Below are 20,232 nucleotides of genomic sequence, written 5' to 3' on the forward strand. Positions count from 1 at the left end.
CTTGGGGGTGTTGTTTTTATTTGGTAATTTCTTTATTGTGGTGTTGAGGATTGATCACCCTTTGGCTTCACTTTTTAGGAAAATCACCAAATTTTAAATTTTAGCCTACCTTCACCCTTTATGCCTTACGTTACAACCTTGGGGAAAGACCTTTCGACCTAGATAGTTGAGTCACTATTCGGGGAAGGGAATCATGGGTCATTGCCTAAGGAAAGGGGATGCATAGTCAAGATTGTCGAGTAGCCTAAATAAAATTTCTTTTTCCGGTTCCTTCGAGGAATCATTGGGATGCTCACTAAAGGGAGATTTGAGACTAGTGGGGAGAACGCGGTAAGATCGTTTGGGATGAACGTGGATTGTGATGTCTAGTTCCTATGCCTAGCATACCCTATGTTTCAATCAACCTTAGATATCTTGAAAAGTGCATACCTTAATTACTTGAGAAAGACTTTCATTCATTTGCATTATAGTCTCTATGAAAGTTCATTTCGCAAAGGTTTTGTTTTCATTTCCTTTTCTTTTCTTTTTATGGTTTTGCCTCTTGATGTTTGGTGGAGAGTTATGGGTCAAACTCTTAGGATACCCTTACGAGACCTCACTCGTCCTCATAGGCGACTTTGGGGTTTAAAGGGCTTGTTGTAGCTAAAAGCAACCGTGATTCCTACGACAGTGAGTCTTAGTGTACATTCTCATCTTGAGTCTTTCTTTTTCATTTTCAATAAATTTTTCATCCTTGTTCTTTATTGCTTTATTTTGCTCGAGGACGAGCAAAAGTTTAGCTTGGGGGAATTTGATGAGTGACATTTATGGCACTCATTTGATCTCTTTTTGGATGAATTTTATTTCATTTTATAGCTCTTTTCTTTAGTTTTCTTTAGTTTTGCTCTTAATTTCTTCACTTTGTGCTTTTCGTAGTTAGTTTCTTTATTTTGTGCATTTTCTCGTTTATTTGTTGTTTTTCTCTATTATTTGCTTCTTTTCTTTTGTTTGTAGGTTATGATCGATCATCCAAAGATTCCCGAGCTTCCCTTCAACGATTTTCATTGCTTTTGATGCCTTGTGCTAGTGTATTGAGCTTCAAGTCAAGAGGAACTCGAAGAGCAAGTTTCAAGACCGGTGCACACAAGCGGTGTGGACACCATCTATGAAAGGTGGCGCGTGCGGCCGCACAACTGGCGCGTGCGGGCGCACCCACATGGGTCTTCTGCCCGTGCGCCCCTTTTCTCTCTCCTAAGTGCGACCGCACCGGCGTGGGTCTATTTTTGGACGTCATAACTAACTTCTCCCTTGTATATATAGTTATTTTCTTCTATTTTTGAAAAAGTAAGTTTTTACATTAGATTTCATTTGCTTAGTTTTTGATTAGATTTTTTGAGAGAGAAACTCAAGTTTGAAGAGAGAGAAATTCATGGTGTATTGTTGATGATTCAAGATTTCTTCATTGCAATTGATCTTTGATCAAGTTTTGTAAGGATTACTCATCTTTGATTTCAATATAAGTTTGGTTTTAGTTGATTTCATTTGTTTTTCATATGAATGTTTATTGTTTGATGTGTGATTAAAGTTTGATTGAAATTTCATTGATTTTTGTATTGATCTTTAGATTTCTAATATTTTGATGATGAAATTGTTGATTAGTGTAGTTTTGAACTTAATTTCTATGGCTAGTGAGTAGTTTACTTGCTAGGGTAATGGTGAAGCATGTATGAGTAATGGATTAGTGTAATTGGGGATAATTAATAGAGTTGATGATGTGATTAAACTTGGTTGATGATTCATGTGCATGTGTGTGATTGATTGAAGTTTGGCAACCTTTGATTGTTGCACTAGATTGCATTGTAAGCTCACATTGATACGGACCATTGATTTGTGACTTGCATTTTCACGATTGAGGTATCTTGTAATGTTTCCTAGTTAAAGTTTATCGTAGTTGACGCTAGTTAGACCTCTAGGAGAATAGCTTGATATGCTCTTTTGGATGCATGCTTGATCTTCCCTCACATCGATTGACTTAGTTAGTTTGATCTCCCCATTTATCCTTCTCTATTACAAATACATGTGGATCCTAGCCCTAGTGCTTATTACGTTTGATTTCATAAAAGTTCATTTGCATTATTAGCTCTAGTTCTAGCTAAAACCCCGCTTTTGACTTCGGAATAGCTTAGCATTAGGCAATAGACTTTCAATTACCATTCCCTTTGGTTCGACCTTGACTTACTACTATACTCATATAGGGGTTAGTTGAGTTTACAAATATTGTTTGATTGAGTGGGGAAGGTAGCCCAACGACCTACCGTTTCAACGCTCATCATTGTTCTATAGAACAAAGTGTTGTACTGACATGATTTTTTATTTTTTTTTTTGCTCCATCGGTCGTATGTTAAAATGTGTGTTGGTTGACTTGATTTGGGTCTACATTAATTGGACAAGTATTGTTAAATTATAAGTGTTTGTTACTGGATTGGTTGATGAGCACGAGTGTAAGGCCGTCTTGGCTTCTCTACTATCTTTGGGTGTTTTGAGTACAGTATTTTATTATAATTGTTCTTAAATAAGTGAGGGTAAGAAGCCATTGGGCTGCGAGATCCAATGGTTAGAACATGCCAACTACTTGGGCTGCGGGATTCAAGTAGTATCACCTGGGTTAATTGTTATCGTCCGAAATTACTCGGGCTGCGGAATCCGAGTAGGAAAACCGAGAGTTTGACCATTCTTAGACATAGACGGCTACGGGATCGTCTAGAGGTTCGCCCTAACAAAGCTTAGGAATTGGGCTGCGGGATCCACTAGCGTTCATTTCTACCTCAATTCATTTTTGTTTGAATAATCACTTTAATTATTAATTCTATGATTTGGGCTATTTTACACTATGAGTCTTAATAATTAATTCATGTTGTTTCTCTTAGAAAGCTAAATTGCTATGTTAAGAACCGTATGCTTTGTGATTCTTTGTTTTAGGGAGAACTGCTAGTTACTCCCCACTGATTGTGGAATTTTTGTTGTTGTTACAGATGCTGAATGATTGTAGGAATATCACCATCTAGGCTGGGTTAGTGAGGATTGGCTTTAGGACCTACCCTCTTTTGTTGGCTATAATAGACTTTTATGAGGACGGCGTTAGAGAGTCCTTTTATGTTATAGTATTTCTCTAGATCCTTTTTGGTTTGTTTGATGGAGGTAGATACTATAAAGACTTTTGATGTAACCCGTATGATGTTTCGAGTGTAATAAGGCTTTATAGGCCGTGTTTTGAACCTAGTTTCATCTATCTTGTTATGAAACTCTAAACATAGGTCTTTCTTTTGTAAAACCCTTTCGTCTCTTAAGTGGCATTTCCATCCTGATGTTATTTCCGATGACATCTTTCTGTTGTTAAGGATGGAGTGTTAAAGTTGGTATCAGAGCCAAACGTTCCGAAACTCTCATTCAGCTGCTTTAGGTCTTAAGAAGTGTGGAGGTTGTCCTAACTTAAGATTTAAATCCATAGTGAGAGTTACTTAGGTAGGAAGAAACAATTGGAATTTTTCATTTTTTTTTCCCCTCGTGTGCTATATGATACATACTCACTTTGTGTTATATGAATTAACTTGTTTTATTTTGTAGCATGCCTCCGCGTCGAATGGATGCAAAGAAAGAAGCTTCGCGTCATAGACGTCAAGCCCTCAAAAATGCGATCATCTCTTTGGCTAATCGCAACCCTGCTCCCTCTAGTAGCCAATCAACATTCGACCGATTTGACCGTCATAGGCCGCCTACTTATGAGGGTGCTGCCGACCCCGTTGCACTTGAGGGTTGGCTTAGAGAGATGGAGAAGTTGTTTAATGCAACTGGTTATCCCGAGGAGGAAAAAGTAGTTATTCGCACTTACTACTTGAAAATGGAAGCTGATAACTGGTGGAGTACAGTCCATGAAAGCTGTTTGGCTGTACCAGGTTTTGGGTGGACACAGTTTGATGCAAAGCTGAAAGAATGGTTTTATCCTGACGAGCTTCGTTGGCAAAAGCAAGAAGAGTTTTTTTCTTTGTCTCAGGGGTCTTTGTCGATCCAAGAGTACACAAATAAGTTCACAGAGTTTTCCCGTTTTGCCACCTCTATTTTGCCTACTGAAGTTGAGAGGGTCAAGAGGTATGTTAAGAAGATGGATCCTAAGGTGAGGACCCATGTGCAGAGTTCTGGTGTTGCTACTTTTCAAGGAGCGTATGAAATCGCTCTGAGTATTCATGCTTCCATAAAGGAAGAAGAGGTTGCCGGAACTACATTTGTGAGGAAGCCTGCAACGACTACTCCCTAAGTTGCGGCGAAGAAGCCGAGGTATGATCCCGTTGGCCGTGGTAACTACCAGCAGGGCTCTGGTTCTCGACAAAATTCTTATCCGAATAAGTGTTAGAGGTGTAGTGTTGCTTACCATCCCGGGAGGAATTGTGACGGTTCTAAAATCACTTGCTACTTTTACAAGGAGGAGGGACACAAGTCTTTTTGGTGTCTTAAAAAAGAGAACTCTTCATCAGGTGCTGCCAAGCCGGCTAGTTCTTCAGCCCCTCCCAAGAACAAAATCTATGTGATGACTCAAGCTGAAGCAGACACTCATCCAGACGTAGTCACGGGTACATTTCTTGTTAATAATATGCCTGCTTATGTGTTATTTGATTCTGGAGCTACTGTGTCTTTTGTGGCTAGTTCCTTTGTTACTAAAGCTAATATATCTTGTGGTTCGCCTGCTAAGGTTGTTATATCTCTTCCTTCTGGAGAGAGTTATGCCTGTCATAATGAGTTTAGGGGAGTTCGTGTCATGATTTCAGGGTCTGAGTTGCTTGCAAACCTTACAGAATTTCCCATGTTTGAGTTTGATGTAATTCTCGGGATGGACTGGTTATCCAAGTTTCATGCAACTATCCATTGCCGTGATCAAAAGGTGGTGCTACGTGGCCCCAAGGGTAACCGGATTTTTTATTCTGGCATTGTGCTAAAGAAGGGTGTAAGGATCATCTCTGCCATGAGAATGAGGAAGATTCGTCAGCAAGGTGAAGAAGTGTTTCTTTGCAGAGTAAAGGACTTATCTCTTGAAGAACAACATGAGAGCATTCATGTCGTTCGGGAATACCCTGATGTCTTTCCTGACGAATTGCCTGGTATTCCGGCTGAAAGGGATGCGAAGTTTAGTATCGACCTTGTCCCTGGTATCGCTCCCATTTCTAAAGCTCCTTACAGAATGGCACCATCAGAATTGCAAGAGTTAAAAACTCAGTTGCAAGAATGGCACCATCGAAGGAAACAAAAAGGAAAGCTCCCTCCAAACCTGTGTAACAAGGCGTCATAATCCCAGAACCTTCGCAACACACTCGCAAAAGGACTCTAACGAAAGCTACGAAAAAGGGGAAAAAGGTTGAAAAGACCCCAATTCCCAAATTGAAGAACAATGTGTGGGTCAAGAAGAAGAATGAAGGAGAAAACTCTAAGGTTTCTAAAAATACTGCGATGGAAACTACTCCTCCATCATCCGTGACAATTGAGGACATAGTAAAACCTTAGAGTGTTACACGATTTCGTTATTAGTTGTAATTTGAATAAAGTGTAATCACTACTATGTTCTTTTTCTTTTACAATCTAGTTCAACAATGTCTCTCTTTTTTTTGAAATTTAATTGAAATAAAATGAGCTTTATATTTTTATATTTTGATGTGATCGGATCATAAAGATTAACTACGTATTCTGAAAGGAATGGTGTCCTTCGGACAAGTGTATTATTCTGATAGTGGGTTCAGAATTATTAGAAAGCTAATATATTTAGTGAGGTCAAGTGATCGGAATGCCTGGGTGGAGGCCGCTTCCAATCAGTAATATTAATGCATAATTAATATTACAGCTTAATCTTGACTGAACCCTTCGGGTCACACCCCAAGCAAATTAACGAACCGACTCGACGAATTAATTCGGAAGAAATTAATGAGTCGCCCAAGTATTAAATATTTAGACGTCGGAAATTCAAGCTTAGAGCGTCGAAACCGAGCGTCGGACGTCGTGTCAAAAATAGTAAATGACGAGACGCACAAATAATAATAAATCGACAATATTCCCAAAATACCCCTGGAATCCGAATGCCCCAAGCATTCGAATTCTAAGGGCATAATATACTAGCACAGGTGACTAACATGCGCACCATGCCGAGCCATGATGGTGCGTGCTAGCGCACCGTGGCTAGCAGCAGCTAGCAGCCGCAAGCATCCCAAGGCAGCAGCTGCTAGCAGCCCGCACATAGTATGCGCGGCATGCTAGCAGCAGCCCGCACTTGGAGTGCGTGGCTTGCTAGCCATAGCAGCAACCCGCAAACTCCAAGTGCAGGGGCTGGGCTTCGGCTGGGCTTAGGCTCGGGTAGCTAGGGCCGAAGCCGAAACTAATGGGAAGCATGTGGGGTGAGGGACATGTGGCACAAGGAGAGTATGGAGTGGGGAGCAAGTATGGTCCCCTACTCTCTAAGTGGTCCTCACTTCCATTTACATGTATTAGTGACACTTGTAGATTGATTTATTAGTTTGCATATTTATTTTATTTTAACTTTAAAATAAATTGTGGAATTTCATGATCCCACATTGATGGGATAGAAATTCCCACTCTCACTATTTCCTATAAATACCCACCTTGGGTTCTTGGAAAGAGTGCTTGAGTAGGAGTTCAATAGAGCATTGCATTAGCAAAAACTATTAAACTCATATAATACTCGGGTTTCGGTCGGACCTCGCTAACCCCGAGGTAACGAACCTAAAAGTCGGAGTTCGCTTTTGCGGGTGGATTTCCGTTGGAGGCTCGCGTATTTTCGGAGCTAAAGGTTTCAAGTAAGAGTCCATCCGTTAGGGCGAAGCACGCTTCAAAGGTATATTCCTATTTTGCCCTTTATGTTTATTTGTTATGCTGTTGTGATTTTATTAATTGCGATTGAATCCTTGGCTCGGGTTTGTTTCCGCGGTGAGTCGGACTCACCAAACCCCAACATATTCGTATTACGAAATCAAGTCTTGCGTAGTATTATTGTTTATTATTATTATATTTTTTTTCTTTAATCACTTGGGTAGAAAATAAATGAAAAATTAATCAAACCTTGTTTAAAAATTTAGATCAAAGTTTAAATTTTTTTTATTTTCTGAGTACATGTTATATTCAAGAAACACCCTTTCTTTTGTTGCAAGTATAAGTCACAACTTCATTCAAGCGTAAAAATCTGGGTTCGCAGTTCCTCATTAGGTGGCGCGTGCAACACATGAGGTTGCGCGAGCTTGTCGTGCGCAACTGAATTTGTTGCGCGTGACATCCAAGCGCAACTATTCCAGTTGCTCGCGACAACTGTACTACGAGTGTTTTTTAAAAAAAAAAATATTTTTCTGCATTATTACCCCCCAAGTGTGAAGAGTTTTTCGTGATGTTCGAAAAAATCTAAACACTTAGAATTTCTAAATTATTACCCCCCCCCCCAAGTGTTATGTATTTTACCGTGTTATTCGGTAAAATGCATAACACTAAGAATCTTTCAATTGAATGCTAATAAAAATTGGTTGTATGAATGAACAAGTTTATCCGAATTTCATATGTAATATTTCTTAAGTCGATCAATGTTTATTAATGGGCGAATCTCATCACCTCCAATATCCATTAATCTGATGGCTCCTCTTGATAGGATTTCAATTACGCGATAAGGACCTATCCAATTAGGCTTGAATTTTCCTCTTGGATCGGTTGGTGGACCCCTAACCTCCTTTAGTACAAAGTCACCTTCTTTGATATTTATAAGTTTTACCCTTTTATTGAAATGACACGCAATGCACCGTTGGTAGACTTGTACATGATGCAAAGCTCTTAATCGTCGTTCATCGATGAATAAAAGCTCTTCATACCTCGCTCTTACCCATTCAGCTTCCAGTAGCTTACTTTCGAGTACGATGCGTAGGGATGGTATTTCCATTCCAAAAACTAAGGAGTATGGAGTTACTCCTATTGATGTTCGTATGGACGTTCTATAACCCCATAGTGCGAAGTGTAGTTTATTCGGCTAGTCCTTATAATTTTCTGCCATTTTCTTAATGATGACTGTTATGTTTCTATTTACCGATTCTACAGCTCCATTCATTTGAGGCCTGTATGGAGATGAATGATGATGTTTTACTTTATAACGAGTTAAGAGGGTCTCAACTTCAGCTTTGAATTGAGATCCCTGATCACTGATTAGTTCATGTGGAACTCCATATCTACAAAATATGTTTCGTTCGAGAAACTTTGCGACATGTTTAGAAGTGATATTCACGTAAGAAGCAGCCTCAATCCACTTAGTAAAGTAATCGATGGCTACTAATACGTACTCGTGCCCTCCTACTCTTGTTGGAGAAATTTTTCCAATTATGTCAATTCCCCAAGTCGAAAAAGGCAAAGGGGAAGTGAGATTATATAGTTCGGATGGTGGAAGGTATTGTAAATTAGAAAACATTTGGCACTCTGGACATTTTTTAACATATTGTACCCATGCCCAAATTGGTCTATAAACCAGAAATGAGTTCGGGAGCGAGGGTACTAAAATAACGTTCCTTTGGAATCGCTATTCTAGCCCTAGTGCAGCCCCTACTAGCTCTTCCTTTTTTACAATTTCATCACTAAACAATATGTGCAACGTGATACCTAAAGACTAAGTTAATTGATTTTATTTACACACATCAATTCACGTAGGAATTACATTGCAACGTCGTTATTCTTTATTTAATCAAATTCGTGGAAAAAACAAGAAATAAACAATATTCGCCTTGGCTTAAATGATCAAACAACAATTAATTATTCAATTCTAATCTTATTTAACGCAAGATACTATGTGGAATTGATTAATTAATCCTTTAAGGTGATCAAGCAACACTAATTAATTAGTTAAAGTTCTTTTAAACAAGAAAAAAAAAATATGATTTATCTAAGTGCTCGGGATTTTATCACTTCTCTTTGCTAGATCTCCGTTTAGAACACTTATGGACTCTTTCTTGTTGGGGAACCTCCACCGTAGTAACAAAATATCAAAAGAGGGAGTGTTTAGGACAAGAGGGTTTAGGTAGCACCAATTCACAAGTATTCAGCCAGGATTTTAGGTTATCTTCTGTGTGTTTAAGCCTTGGATTAAGCCTCCAATTATAGGGAATGAGTAGGTTTAGGGTTTCGAGCATTCTGCCGCAGCAGATCTCACGCGCAACAGGATGAGTTGCGTGCGGCTGTCGCGCGCAAGTGATTTGGATGCGCGCAGATGTCGCGCACAACTATTTATCTTGCGCACAGCTTTATGGTAAGATTCGATTTTCCGATTTTTCAAAATTCTGAATCTCTCGCGAGCGCATCTATGGAGGTTGCGCGGAGTGTCGCGCGCAATTGAATAGTGTCGTTCGCAACTAAATTAGTTGTGCGCGACTGCCCAGCGCGACTCTTTGAGATGCGGGCGGCATTTTCTGCAGCAGCATTTATTTTAACCTAGGCGCTCCTAAATCCGTCATTATTGGGTTTTAAGCGCAGGCTTAAGCCTAATTATGATCAGATTTAATTAATTGGACCTTGTTTGGGTCTTGTTCTTTGGTTTGGGCTAGTCTTTTGTGTTTTGTGGCTTGACTAGTTATCCATAAGCATCCTTCACTTCGATCCAACACGAAGATGGTTTTATTTATCGTCATTGCACTTCCTGTCGAGCCCTATCATTAAGAGCCCTATCAGTCGGGAAAAGCACGCGACAAAGGTATATTTCCTATTTTGCTCTTTGTGTTTATTTGTTATGTTTTTGTGATTTTAATTATTGCGAGCGAGATCCTTGGCTCGGGTTTTTTCTACGGTGAGTCGGACTCACCAAACCCCAACAGTTTGGCTAGGGATAGGGTGAAACTTGTTTGATTAATTGATTGTGCTTAATTTGGGAAATGTGTGGATTGATTGTTGAAATTAAAGTGATTAATGGAAGTTTGCATGTTTGTAATTCGATTAGGCCTTGAGAATTATGCTAGATTGCATTGTAGTTTCTAATGATACGGACCATTGATTTAGGAATTGCAATTGTCGATTGAGTTTGATTAGTGATGCTTCTCGATAGAGTCTCTCGTAGTGGGCGCTAGTTAGACCTCTAGGAGATAGCTAGTTGACACTTTTGATTGAGCTTGCCATTAGTCCTCACAACCATTGATTTGCATGTATTTCCGAGTTTTTACAATTGTCATAATTACTTGTTGATCCCATTCCCTAGTACTTTATTTGTTTGGTTTTTCGTTTAGTTAGTTTTTAGTATAACCTTCTTTACCCTATACTTCGACCTAGCTTAGGCACTAATTGAGAGCACTTGAACATAACCGTTCCTAGTGGTTCGACCCTTGACTTGCCTTTATACTTGTATTAAGGTTAGTTGAGTGATTATAAATTTTGTTTGGCTTAGGAAGGATTAGTTCAACGACCTAGTTTCACCCCTCATCACAATTTGTCCAGATTTTACCAACCAAAGCTAGTTCAATACGAGCATTGTCATCATCTTCTTCATCAATATTCCATTTAATCGCTTCATCTGGTTCAGTCTCACACAGGGGTTTTTCACCCCATTCAATCTTCTCCACAATTGTAGAATTATTATCTCCCTCGGCCATAATTATTAATCGGACGAAAAAAGCAAAAAAAAAAATATAGGCGAAAAACATATCTAAATTAAACTCGATAAAAATCGGGAAGAAACCTTGACAAAAAGGAAACCCCAGGAGAACTAGAAAGAAACCCTCCCAAGGAAAACCTAGAGGGAACAATTATTTTTTTTGTTTTCCTCTTACTGAAGGGTAGGAGTGGTAGGTTTTTTGTTAGGTTGAGTGGATTTTGGTTTTTTTCCCGGAGGTAGGGTGGATTTTACAAAGGAATTGGGTGGGAAGGTAAAAAAACATAAATCAAGTATTACACCCTAGCAGAATAATTGACACACTCAAACTTGGCACACATATATTTTAAAGTAATATTTTAAATTAAATCATATTGATATATATATTATTTAATGTTATTAAAATATATTATAAAATTTTAAAGTAGTACCTATTGAACAAACTAAAAAAAAAAACAAGGTTAAATTAATAAAGAAAAAAAAACCATAATGTATCAATTATTCTTGGACGGAGGGTGTAATTATTAGTTACCTCGTATTATTTAGGATAAAATGTTCTACAACAGTGAGCTCTTTAGATAATTAGAAAGCCATTAACCAAATATGTTTTGTTTTTTTTTTTTTACAAAAAAAAAATAAATAAATAAATAAAATTGACTTAATTAAAAAGAGCCATAAACAACCAAAACCATTAAAAATGCATTTACCAAACAAAGTCTTTGTTGATGCCTTTTCCCTTACCATTTCTTCGCTATTTATAGATCTCGATGTTATTGGAGGCAATTGGTCTTGTATGGACCCGGTCTATAATAAATTATTGTAGACCCAAAATTTGACACTTTCAAATAATATAATCATATTCTGGATGATATAATCACTTTTTTAGACGATATAATTATCTTTTTGTGAGTCATATTTTGAATTATACAATATCATATTAAACCATTTAATGAGATTATATAATTATCTTTAGGATGATAAAATTTAAAAATCATGTTTTGAATGATGTAATTCACTATTTGATACTTTTTATAATGATAAATTTACTTTTTGAGTGATACATTTACCTAACAATTTCAGATGATATAATCACTTTTGTAGTAATATAATCACATTTCGTATGATATAATCACATTTGTATGGTATACTAGAAGGTTGGGTCTACAATAAGTTATTGTAGACTGGGTCTATTCTAGTCTTAATATATTGCAGGTTTCTGGTCCATGCTCAAATAACTGGATAAGGTGGTTATGGTGTAATGTAATTATGTTAGTTGCCTTTTATTTGGCACCTTCATGACTTTAAATTTTCTTATTTAACATGAGTTGTGTTGTAATGGCCTTTCTTTTGGACATTGGATCAAAATGGTTTATGGGCCAATTTTGTTCACTGTATTACCTCAAAATATGTTGGAAAAATTGCAAATTACAGCTATTTAAAGTTTATATTTTGCAGATTGCAACCATTTAAAAAAAATTGCAAATTGCAGCCCAAAAGTTCGTATAAATTATAAATTGTAGCCAATTTAAATTTTTTATCAGTTTACATGTCTAAAAATCTTCAGTAAAGGTTTTAGGGGCCATTTTAACTCTTTGGGTTTCATATTGAGCTCGGAATTAGCAAAAAAAATAACCTAAGTGTCTTATTTTTACAGTTTTCCATAATACAATTTTGTTACGCAAAACGAGGCACTAACTTTATTTTTTTTACTAATTCCGAGCTCAATTCGATTCCCTAAGAAATAGAATGGCCCCTAAAACCTTTACCGAAGATTTTTCGACATGTAAATCGAAGAAAAAGTTGAATCGGGCTGCAATTTACAATTTATAAGAACTTTTGGGCTGCAATTTGCAATTTTTTTTTAAATGGCTGCAATTTGCAAAATACGAACTTTAAATGGCTAAAATTTGCAAATTTTCCAAATATGTTGAAAGTCAAACTAAAACTTCAAATGTTATACTACCTCTGTATCATATTATTTGCAACGATTAGATATTTTTCCTTTATACTTTATGTCAAATTGTTGTAAATAATACGAAACGGAGGTAGTATATAAAATAATTATAATGTCCAAATATTTTCGTACCTACATAAAGACTGTCAACAATTTGAGCTATGACATAAAAATAGAAGTAATTAAAACTCTCTACTCCCAAATGCCAACCTCCATGAACCCATCTTCGGTTGCACTGCCTCTAAACATACCATTTGTATTAAAACCATACGCCACTTCACCATTATTGGACACAGCAATAAGCCCAGCTTTGCCTCCATCATCAAGCCTCTCCTTAATCACAAAGTTCACTGCCTCTTGCAGCCTTAAATCTTTGTACTCCATGACAGCTGCTACGTCGCGAGCCAACGTTCCTCTTAGGATAGCCTCCCCTTCTCCGGTACAAGATATTGCACAAAGTTTACACGCGTATGTCCCTGACCCTATAATAGGGGAGTCCCCTATCCTCCCGACCATCTTATTGATCAGACCTCCTGTCGACGTCGCGGCTGCGCATCGCCCTTCCTTGTCCACTACTACGCATCCTACTGTCTCCGGCGCGTACACGCTCATTGGTAGACCGTTCATCATTGTTGGATTGTCTGCCTCCACGGCACAACAATTGTCCAATCCCGTTGTTGGTATTCTATAGTCGAACTGCCCAAATTTAACATTTAACATTTCAGTTGCATTTAATAATTACAATATTTAACATTCCAGTTGCATTAAAATATTACAATAATAACAATGTTTTGCTAATGTGTTATTATAAAAACTAGGTAAACATTTGATTGTTCACATTTTTTTTTTCTTCTACATTAGTTGTCAACTTGTCATTGTTATCGGAGAAAAATACAAGTTTATCTCCTTGATAAACAAAAAGATATTTTTATATCAAACGGCAAATATATAAATAAATCAACAACTTTTTTGTCTGGGTCCCACAATTTTTTTATTTATTTACCAAAATAACATGATGATTAGATAAAATGGCAAAAATGTAAATAAATCAATAACTGTTTTATCATATCCCACTATTTTTAATTTATTTACTAAAATGTCATGATGACTAGACAAAATTGGTGATCTATTTACAATTTTGCCACTTGATAAATAAAATATGTTAATCAAAGAAATAAACTTGGACTTCCTCTTATTATTGTTTGTGTTAAATAGAAACAACTATCCATAAATTTGTATAAACAAGTAATGAGTAAAACGTACAAGAAGAAGGTGATGCTAAATGTCACAACTTGAAACTTCACTATTATCCCTACTTTATAAAAATTATGAGAGAGCTCTTATGAATAGTGTGATAACATTTATACCCCTTATGAATAGAGCTCTTGTATAAAAATGTTTGTTTACATATTAGCCCCAATTTACATGTTTAAGAATCTTTTTTTTTTTCTTATTTATACATTTCTCTAATAAAAACTCCACGATAGTAGTATATCAGCCTTAAAAAAATTAGTATATCAAACATTTACATTTCTATATCTAAATATTCACATTTCTAGAACTTGATAATTTTTGTCACTTACTCACTAAATCTAAATTAACTCTATTAAAGTTTTGAAGAATATTACACGTTACAAAATCTAACACATTTATCATCTACATGCAAATAATTATAATAAAATACCATGCAAATTCATTTGTGCCAATTATAAAAAGTCTTTTCAAAGACATACTAACCATATAGCGCGCATCTCTTCTCTCAAAATAAAAAAAATAATAAAAAAAAAAAAAAAAAAATAATAATAATAAATAAAAAAAATAGCGCGCATCTTACACGCCAGAATTCCTAGTTTCAAAAAATTTATTAAGGGGTGATTCATAAGTTTACATTAGTGTAATAATATTAAACAAAATAAAGATAAAAGAAATTAATGAATGTGAATTAAAAATGATCTTGTCACCTGGCAGATATTAAATTATAGTCTACTTAAATGGAAATTGACTAAAGCCTACATAATTTAATACATTCTAATCGATACACGTACATACCAGGATGGCATTAGCTTCCTTAGCTTGCTTTAGCATCCCCACATTGTCTTGTGTGATGAAGTACTCATTCTCCGTCAATTCAACGCCCTAATTAAAGATCTTATCGTAGTTAGTACGACCACCCCTAATTATCAATAGATAAGTATGATAAATAAGCATAAATAACATAATTGCGCTTATTTATCCCGAATACAATCTCCCTTCCTTGTAAACATAAATAAGCATTATTTTTGTATTTATGTTATAAATTATATTTGTGCCCTCCACTCGACAAGCATTATTAAGCGGGTGTAAATATACAAACGTGATTTAAAAGTCGATGTAAGAAACCAATAAACAAAGTTAAAGACATTTAAAGAATAAGAGAGTATAATAGAACATAAATAAATAAATAAAGTAAGGCCCTGTTTGATTCACCTTAAAAAAATAATATTAAGTAAAAATAATTTCAGTTCAGTAAAAATAAGTTCAGTTTAGTAAAATTAATTTGAGTTCAGTAAAAATAATTTCAGTTCAGTAAAAATAAGTTCAGTTCAGTAAAATTCAGTTTTATTAAAGAAGAATTATAACAGAAAATCAGTAAAAATAATTTAAGTTCAGTAAAAATAATTTCAGTTCAGTAAAATTAAGTTCAGTTCAGTAAAAATAAGTTCAATTCAATAAAAATAATTTCAGTTCAGCAAAATTAAGGTGAATCAAACAGGGCCTAAGTAAGAAAGGGAGAACGAAAAAATATACTACCTGCGTTTGCAATTTTGAGATATTATTAGTGAGATAGAAAATATTTCAAAGTTGCATAAAATATGAAACATAGGTAATATATGTTGTAATGAAGTGAATGTGGGAGTGCTTGGTGAGTACTTGGAGAATAATTTTCATTATAGTGGATGAAAGTTGAGCATGGTGATTGAATATGGTGGTTTGATACTGATTACCATGCTATGTCGATTGTCCAGGAAGTAGGAACATTTCATAACTTTTTTTTTTTTTTTTTATTTTACAAATCAAGCACTAATGTAATTAATTTTTTACATTCCTTGAGCAATGATAACAAATATCCTTTTTTGTTAAATGTAATTATTTAATTAGTTCACCTTGTTTTCATTTATTATAATACGTTCAAATAAGTTAGGATAAATTCAATTAAGTTTATATACGTTCAGTTCATGAATAATAAATTTTAATACAAATCACCAATTCCAAATAATAACGTGTAAATAAGATAAGTGAAAATCATGTAAATAGAACACGCCCAAAAAAAAAAAAAAAAAAGAAGAGTAGATTACAGAAAAATCTACAAGCATCTTATAAATTAATTTAGAAAACAAAACCTGTTGGCGGGCGAACTCTTCAGCTCCTGAAAAAGCAAGATAAGAGTGAGGAGACTTCTCCAAAACAAGTCGGGCCAGTGAAATCGGATTCTTCACTGTGCTCAAACCCGATACGGCACCAAATCTTCGTTTTGGGCCATCCATTATACTTGCCTCCATCTCCACCGTCCCTTTCTCTGTTAACACTGATCCTCGCCCTGAGTTAAATAGTGGATCCGTCTCTAATTCTCTCACCTTTTAACAATTCAAAAACATAATAAAAGAATTAAATTAGATTATTATATTAATTAATTACTACATTAGTATCATAGTATAATACTTCCTCCGTTTATTTTACTTGACATGCTTTGACATGAATTACAATATTCATAAACTATACTTATATTATCATTTGTAATTTATAGTTACGATAAAATAGAGTCATGGGATCCGATCTGAATCGTATCAATGTAAATTTTATTAATATATACTTATATATTATAAAATAGTTGATAATTAATTAGAGATATTAATTGGTTTGGATATTTTTACCCCGCCACGTGGACCAACCAGAGCATAAAATACACGTGTCACCCTAGGAAAGGCCCAAAGTGGAACTACCAGTGCTCGACACGTGGCAAACAAATACCTCAAAGAAATTGGCGGCCTTCAAGGCCCATTTTCCTAGAAAGCCGTAAAACGACACAGGCCAATCAGGTCTAGGTTTCTGTAAACTAGGACAAAGGCACAAATCCCAAGAACCCTATAAATAAATAGGGAGATTTCCCCTATTTTGGGGCACGTTCAATCATAATATCATTTATTATTCTTGAAAACAAAGAAGACACCTAATCTCGGAATCCAAGAAAATATTTTACTTTTCTGCATCTTTTTACTCTGATCTCATTCTAACTTGATCGTCGGAGGCTGAACTCCTAACATCCAAAGCTTCCGTTATTTTGCATGTACAGGCGGTCAGAATCCAGACTTAGTGACGTAACTCTCACGCGGAACACAGAAAATCCCGAAACATTAATCGTTAAGATTGTGCATTAGCAAACGAAATAAAAGAAATGCGTCAACTAAAAATGGAGAAAATACAAAGAACATAATGATTGTAGAAGTTATTTTTTAAATTAGGACGACACGATATATAGGACACTCATAAATGGAAATATAGATACAATATATTCATATCCATACATTATAATCAACTCTATAAAAATAGAGATAAGTACTCCCTCGATTTCTTAAGTGCATGGATTTAATCTACAAGTAATTTTAGAAAAGTGGATTGAATGCAATAAGATTTATGGCGTAAGTGGGTTTTGTTGGGAATTACGGAGTGAAAAATAAGCGAAAAAGATGTAGTTGATTATATATTAGAAAAATTTACAAACAATAATACGACCTTTCACCTATCTTTTAATAATCGAATCACCTTTTGATTATCTCAAAATAATACGATCATTGACATGTATTCTCTCAAAGTAGAACAAAAAGATTAAGATTAGGCACGTGTCCCATATTGGTTAGGATTTTTAAAATAATTTTTAATGGCTAAATTCAAGTTTCTCTTTGTGATGAATCTGTGAATTTATCTCCTCTCACAACTTTTTTTGTGATAAAAATGTCACAAAAAATTTAAAAGAAAAAAATTTCTCTCTCCTTCCTTCTCTTTTCTCAACCACCTGAACCCCAACACCACCTCTCAGGCTCTCAGGTTAGTCCACTCCACATTACCGTCAAGTTGTCGGCCACACCCTCCCCCTTTACCTCTGAGTTGGCTTCCTCCCTCTCCCCACCACCTTGTCGTTCACAATTAGTGCCCTAATAGGCAACCGCAAAAACCCTCTTATATGGTTTCGTGCGTTGCTAATTGGGTTTTGAAGTTGGAAAGGAGGTGGGACATGGAGGATGGAAAAAAATGGGGACGGGAAGAGGATGAGAGGCTAGATGTTGGTGGTTTCTGATGGGGGAGGTGGTCTGGTAGGGCAGGGTCTCGTAGGGATTTTGTTTAAAATTTTATTTATTTATTCTTTTTATCGGGATTTTTTTTTTACTTTCACATTTTTTTTAAAAAAAAAAAAAAAAAAAAAATAATAATAATAATAATAATAATAATAATAATAATAATAGTTAAAAAAATTTACCAATGATATTGACACTTATCACTGGTAACCTACTAAACAGGTTTCCAATATGTCACGTTCCATTTATAAAAAATTTGTGTCAAATGTCGTGTTATGTTGAGATAATCAAAATGTCGTTTTATTATTGGAAGACCGCTGAAAGGTCGTATTATTCTTGGCAAATTAACCTATATTATTTTATTAAAAGTAATTAAAGGGTTGTATATGTATATATGTGTGTATATACATATGTATATGTGTGTATATACATATGTAAATATATACATATATATATATATATATATATATATATATATATATATATATATATATATATATATATATATATATATATACACACATATATATATATATATATATATATATATATATACACATATATATATACACACATATATATATATATATACACACACATATATATATATATATATATATATATACACACATATATATATATATATATACACATATATATATGTATATACACACACATATATATATGTATACACACACACACATATATATATATATATATATATATATATATATATATATATATATATATATATATATATGTATACACACATATATATATATATATATATATATGTATATACATATATGTATGTATATATACATATATGTATATACATATATGCATATATGTATATATATATGTATATGTATATGCATATATGTATATACATATATATATATGTATATATATATGTATATGTGTATACATATATGTATATACATATATGCATATATGTATATACATATATGCATATATACATACATATATGTATATATATATACATATATATATATATATATATATACATACATATATATACATATATATATATGTATATATATGTACATATATATATAGCTGGTTTACTTGGCTTGTTTGACCAGCTGGTATGTTTGACTGTTTATAATGGTTTTTGAAATTGGTTGTTTATAAAAGTGTTTGGGAAATTAATTATTGGTTGTTGGCTGTTTATTAGATAATTTGTGGGACAACAAGCCAAAAGCCAACAAAAAAAGCTACTCAAAGCAGCTTTTTCATTTTGGCTTAAAAGCTAGCTTTTTCACTAGCTAAAAAGCCAATTACCAAACACATTTTTTGGCTGTTTGACCACATAAAAAAGCTAAAAGCTAACCAAAAAGCCACCAAAAAGTCACCTTACCAAACATGGCCTTAATTTCACTTGTGAATTTGGCAACATAGTTTATAACGATTAATAATAGTAACAGAAATTCAGCAAAAACAATATGCAACGTAGTAAATTAGTAATGCAATGTAAAAAAAAAAAAAAGTAGTAATAATAATAAATTAAAAGTTGTTTAAAAGAGAGAAGATAAAGTACATACAACAAGTTCAACGACATCAAGGGCAGAAAGATTATTAGTACGAAGAGCAGAAACACCAAGGTTAAGACAACGAGCAAGAAGGTGTTTGGCTTCCTCTTGTCTCTCCAAAGCCAGCTTCGGGTCGATGCCGGCGCCGCCGTGCACTGCTATCGCCCATCTTCCCATTTTATGAATGAAGAAGTCTTCCTCTCAATGAATCACCTAAAATATATTTCAGAATTTGGAGTGAATTGTGATTCTACTCTTTCGTACTTTGCCTCCTTAAATATTGGAGGAGAAAGACAAGGAGGGTTTATTGTTTACGAAATCCAACTAATTAATTAAATGTGAATTAACTTTCTTTAATTACAATATTAATATTAATCGGAATTTTCAAGATGCGTTTTTATTGCTTGTGTGTCAGTGATGTGTCAATGTTTATAGCTATCTTATGTTTGAACAAATGGAATTAATGTCAAATATATTGTCTGTTTATAGCACATGTTACTAATTGTTGAGTGATTTTAGAAAACACCTGACCTGTTCATATTTACTGAACAGAACTGAACTGAACTGAACTGATTGGAGCTGAACTGAACTGAATATTTTATGAGAGAAGAAAATTAGTAGCTGAACTGAACTGAACTGATTGGAGCTGAACTGAACTGATTGGAGCTGAACTGAACTGAAATTAAATAAATATGAATAGACCCTAAGATTCATATATAAAAATACTATCAATTATATTAATATATTAACGGAAATTGTCGGAAA

The 20,232-nt window shown here is 34.6% G+C and overlaps 2 protein-coding genes across 2 annotated transcripts; one reads left to right on the forward strand and one right to left on the reverse strand.

Moving 5' to 3' along the window:
* The first annotated feature begins 4,561 nt into the window (after nucleotides 1–4,561).
* Nucleotides 4,562–5,317, forward strand: LOC145613863 (uncharacterized). The gene has a single exon (XM_081668904.1). The coding sequence runs from the start codon at nucleotides 4,562–4,564 to the stop codon at nucleotides 5,315–5,317; it is 756 nt and encodes a 251-aa protein (XP_081525030.1).
* Nucleotides 5,318–12,712: 7,395 nt separating this feature from the next.
* Nucleotides 12,713–19,683, reverse strand: LOC145615069 (putative isoaspartyl peptidase/L-asparaginase 2). Its single transcript, XM_081670144.1, has 4 exons — nucleotides 19,480–19,683; nucleotides 15,965–16,198; nucleotides 14,634–14,720; nucleotides 12,713–13,280 (listed from the first exon to the last, which is right to left on the reverse strand). Exons 1-4 carry the CDS (start codon nucleotides 19,642–19,644, stop codon nucleotides 12,777–12,779), a joined length of 990 nt encoding a protein of 329 aa, XP_081526270.1. The 5' UTR covers nucleotides 19,645–19,683; the 3' UTR covers nucleotides 12,713–12,776.
* Between the last annotated feature and the right edge of the window lie 549 nt (nucleotides 19,684–20,232).

The sequence above is a fragment of the Chenopodium album genome, chromosome 25 (genome assembly GCF_948465745.1).
Source record: "Chenopodium album chromosome 25, dcCheAlbu1.1, whole genome shotgun sequence".
Lineage (NCBI taxonomy): Eukaryota > Viridiplantae > Streptophyta > Magnoliopsida > Caryophyllales > Amaranthaceae > Chenopodium > Chenopodium album.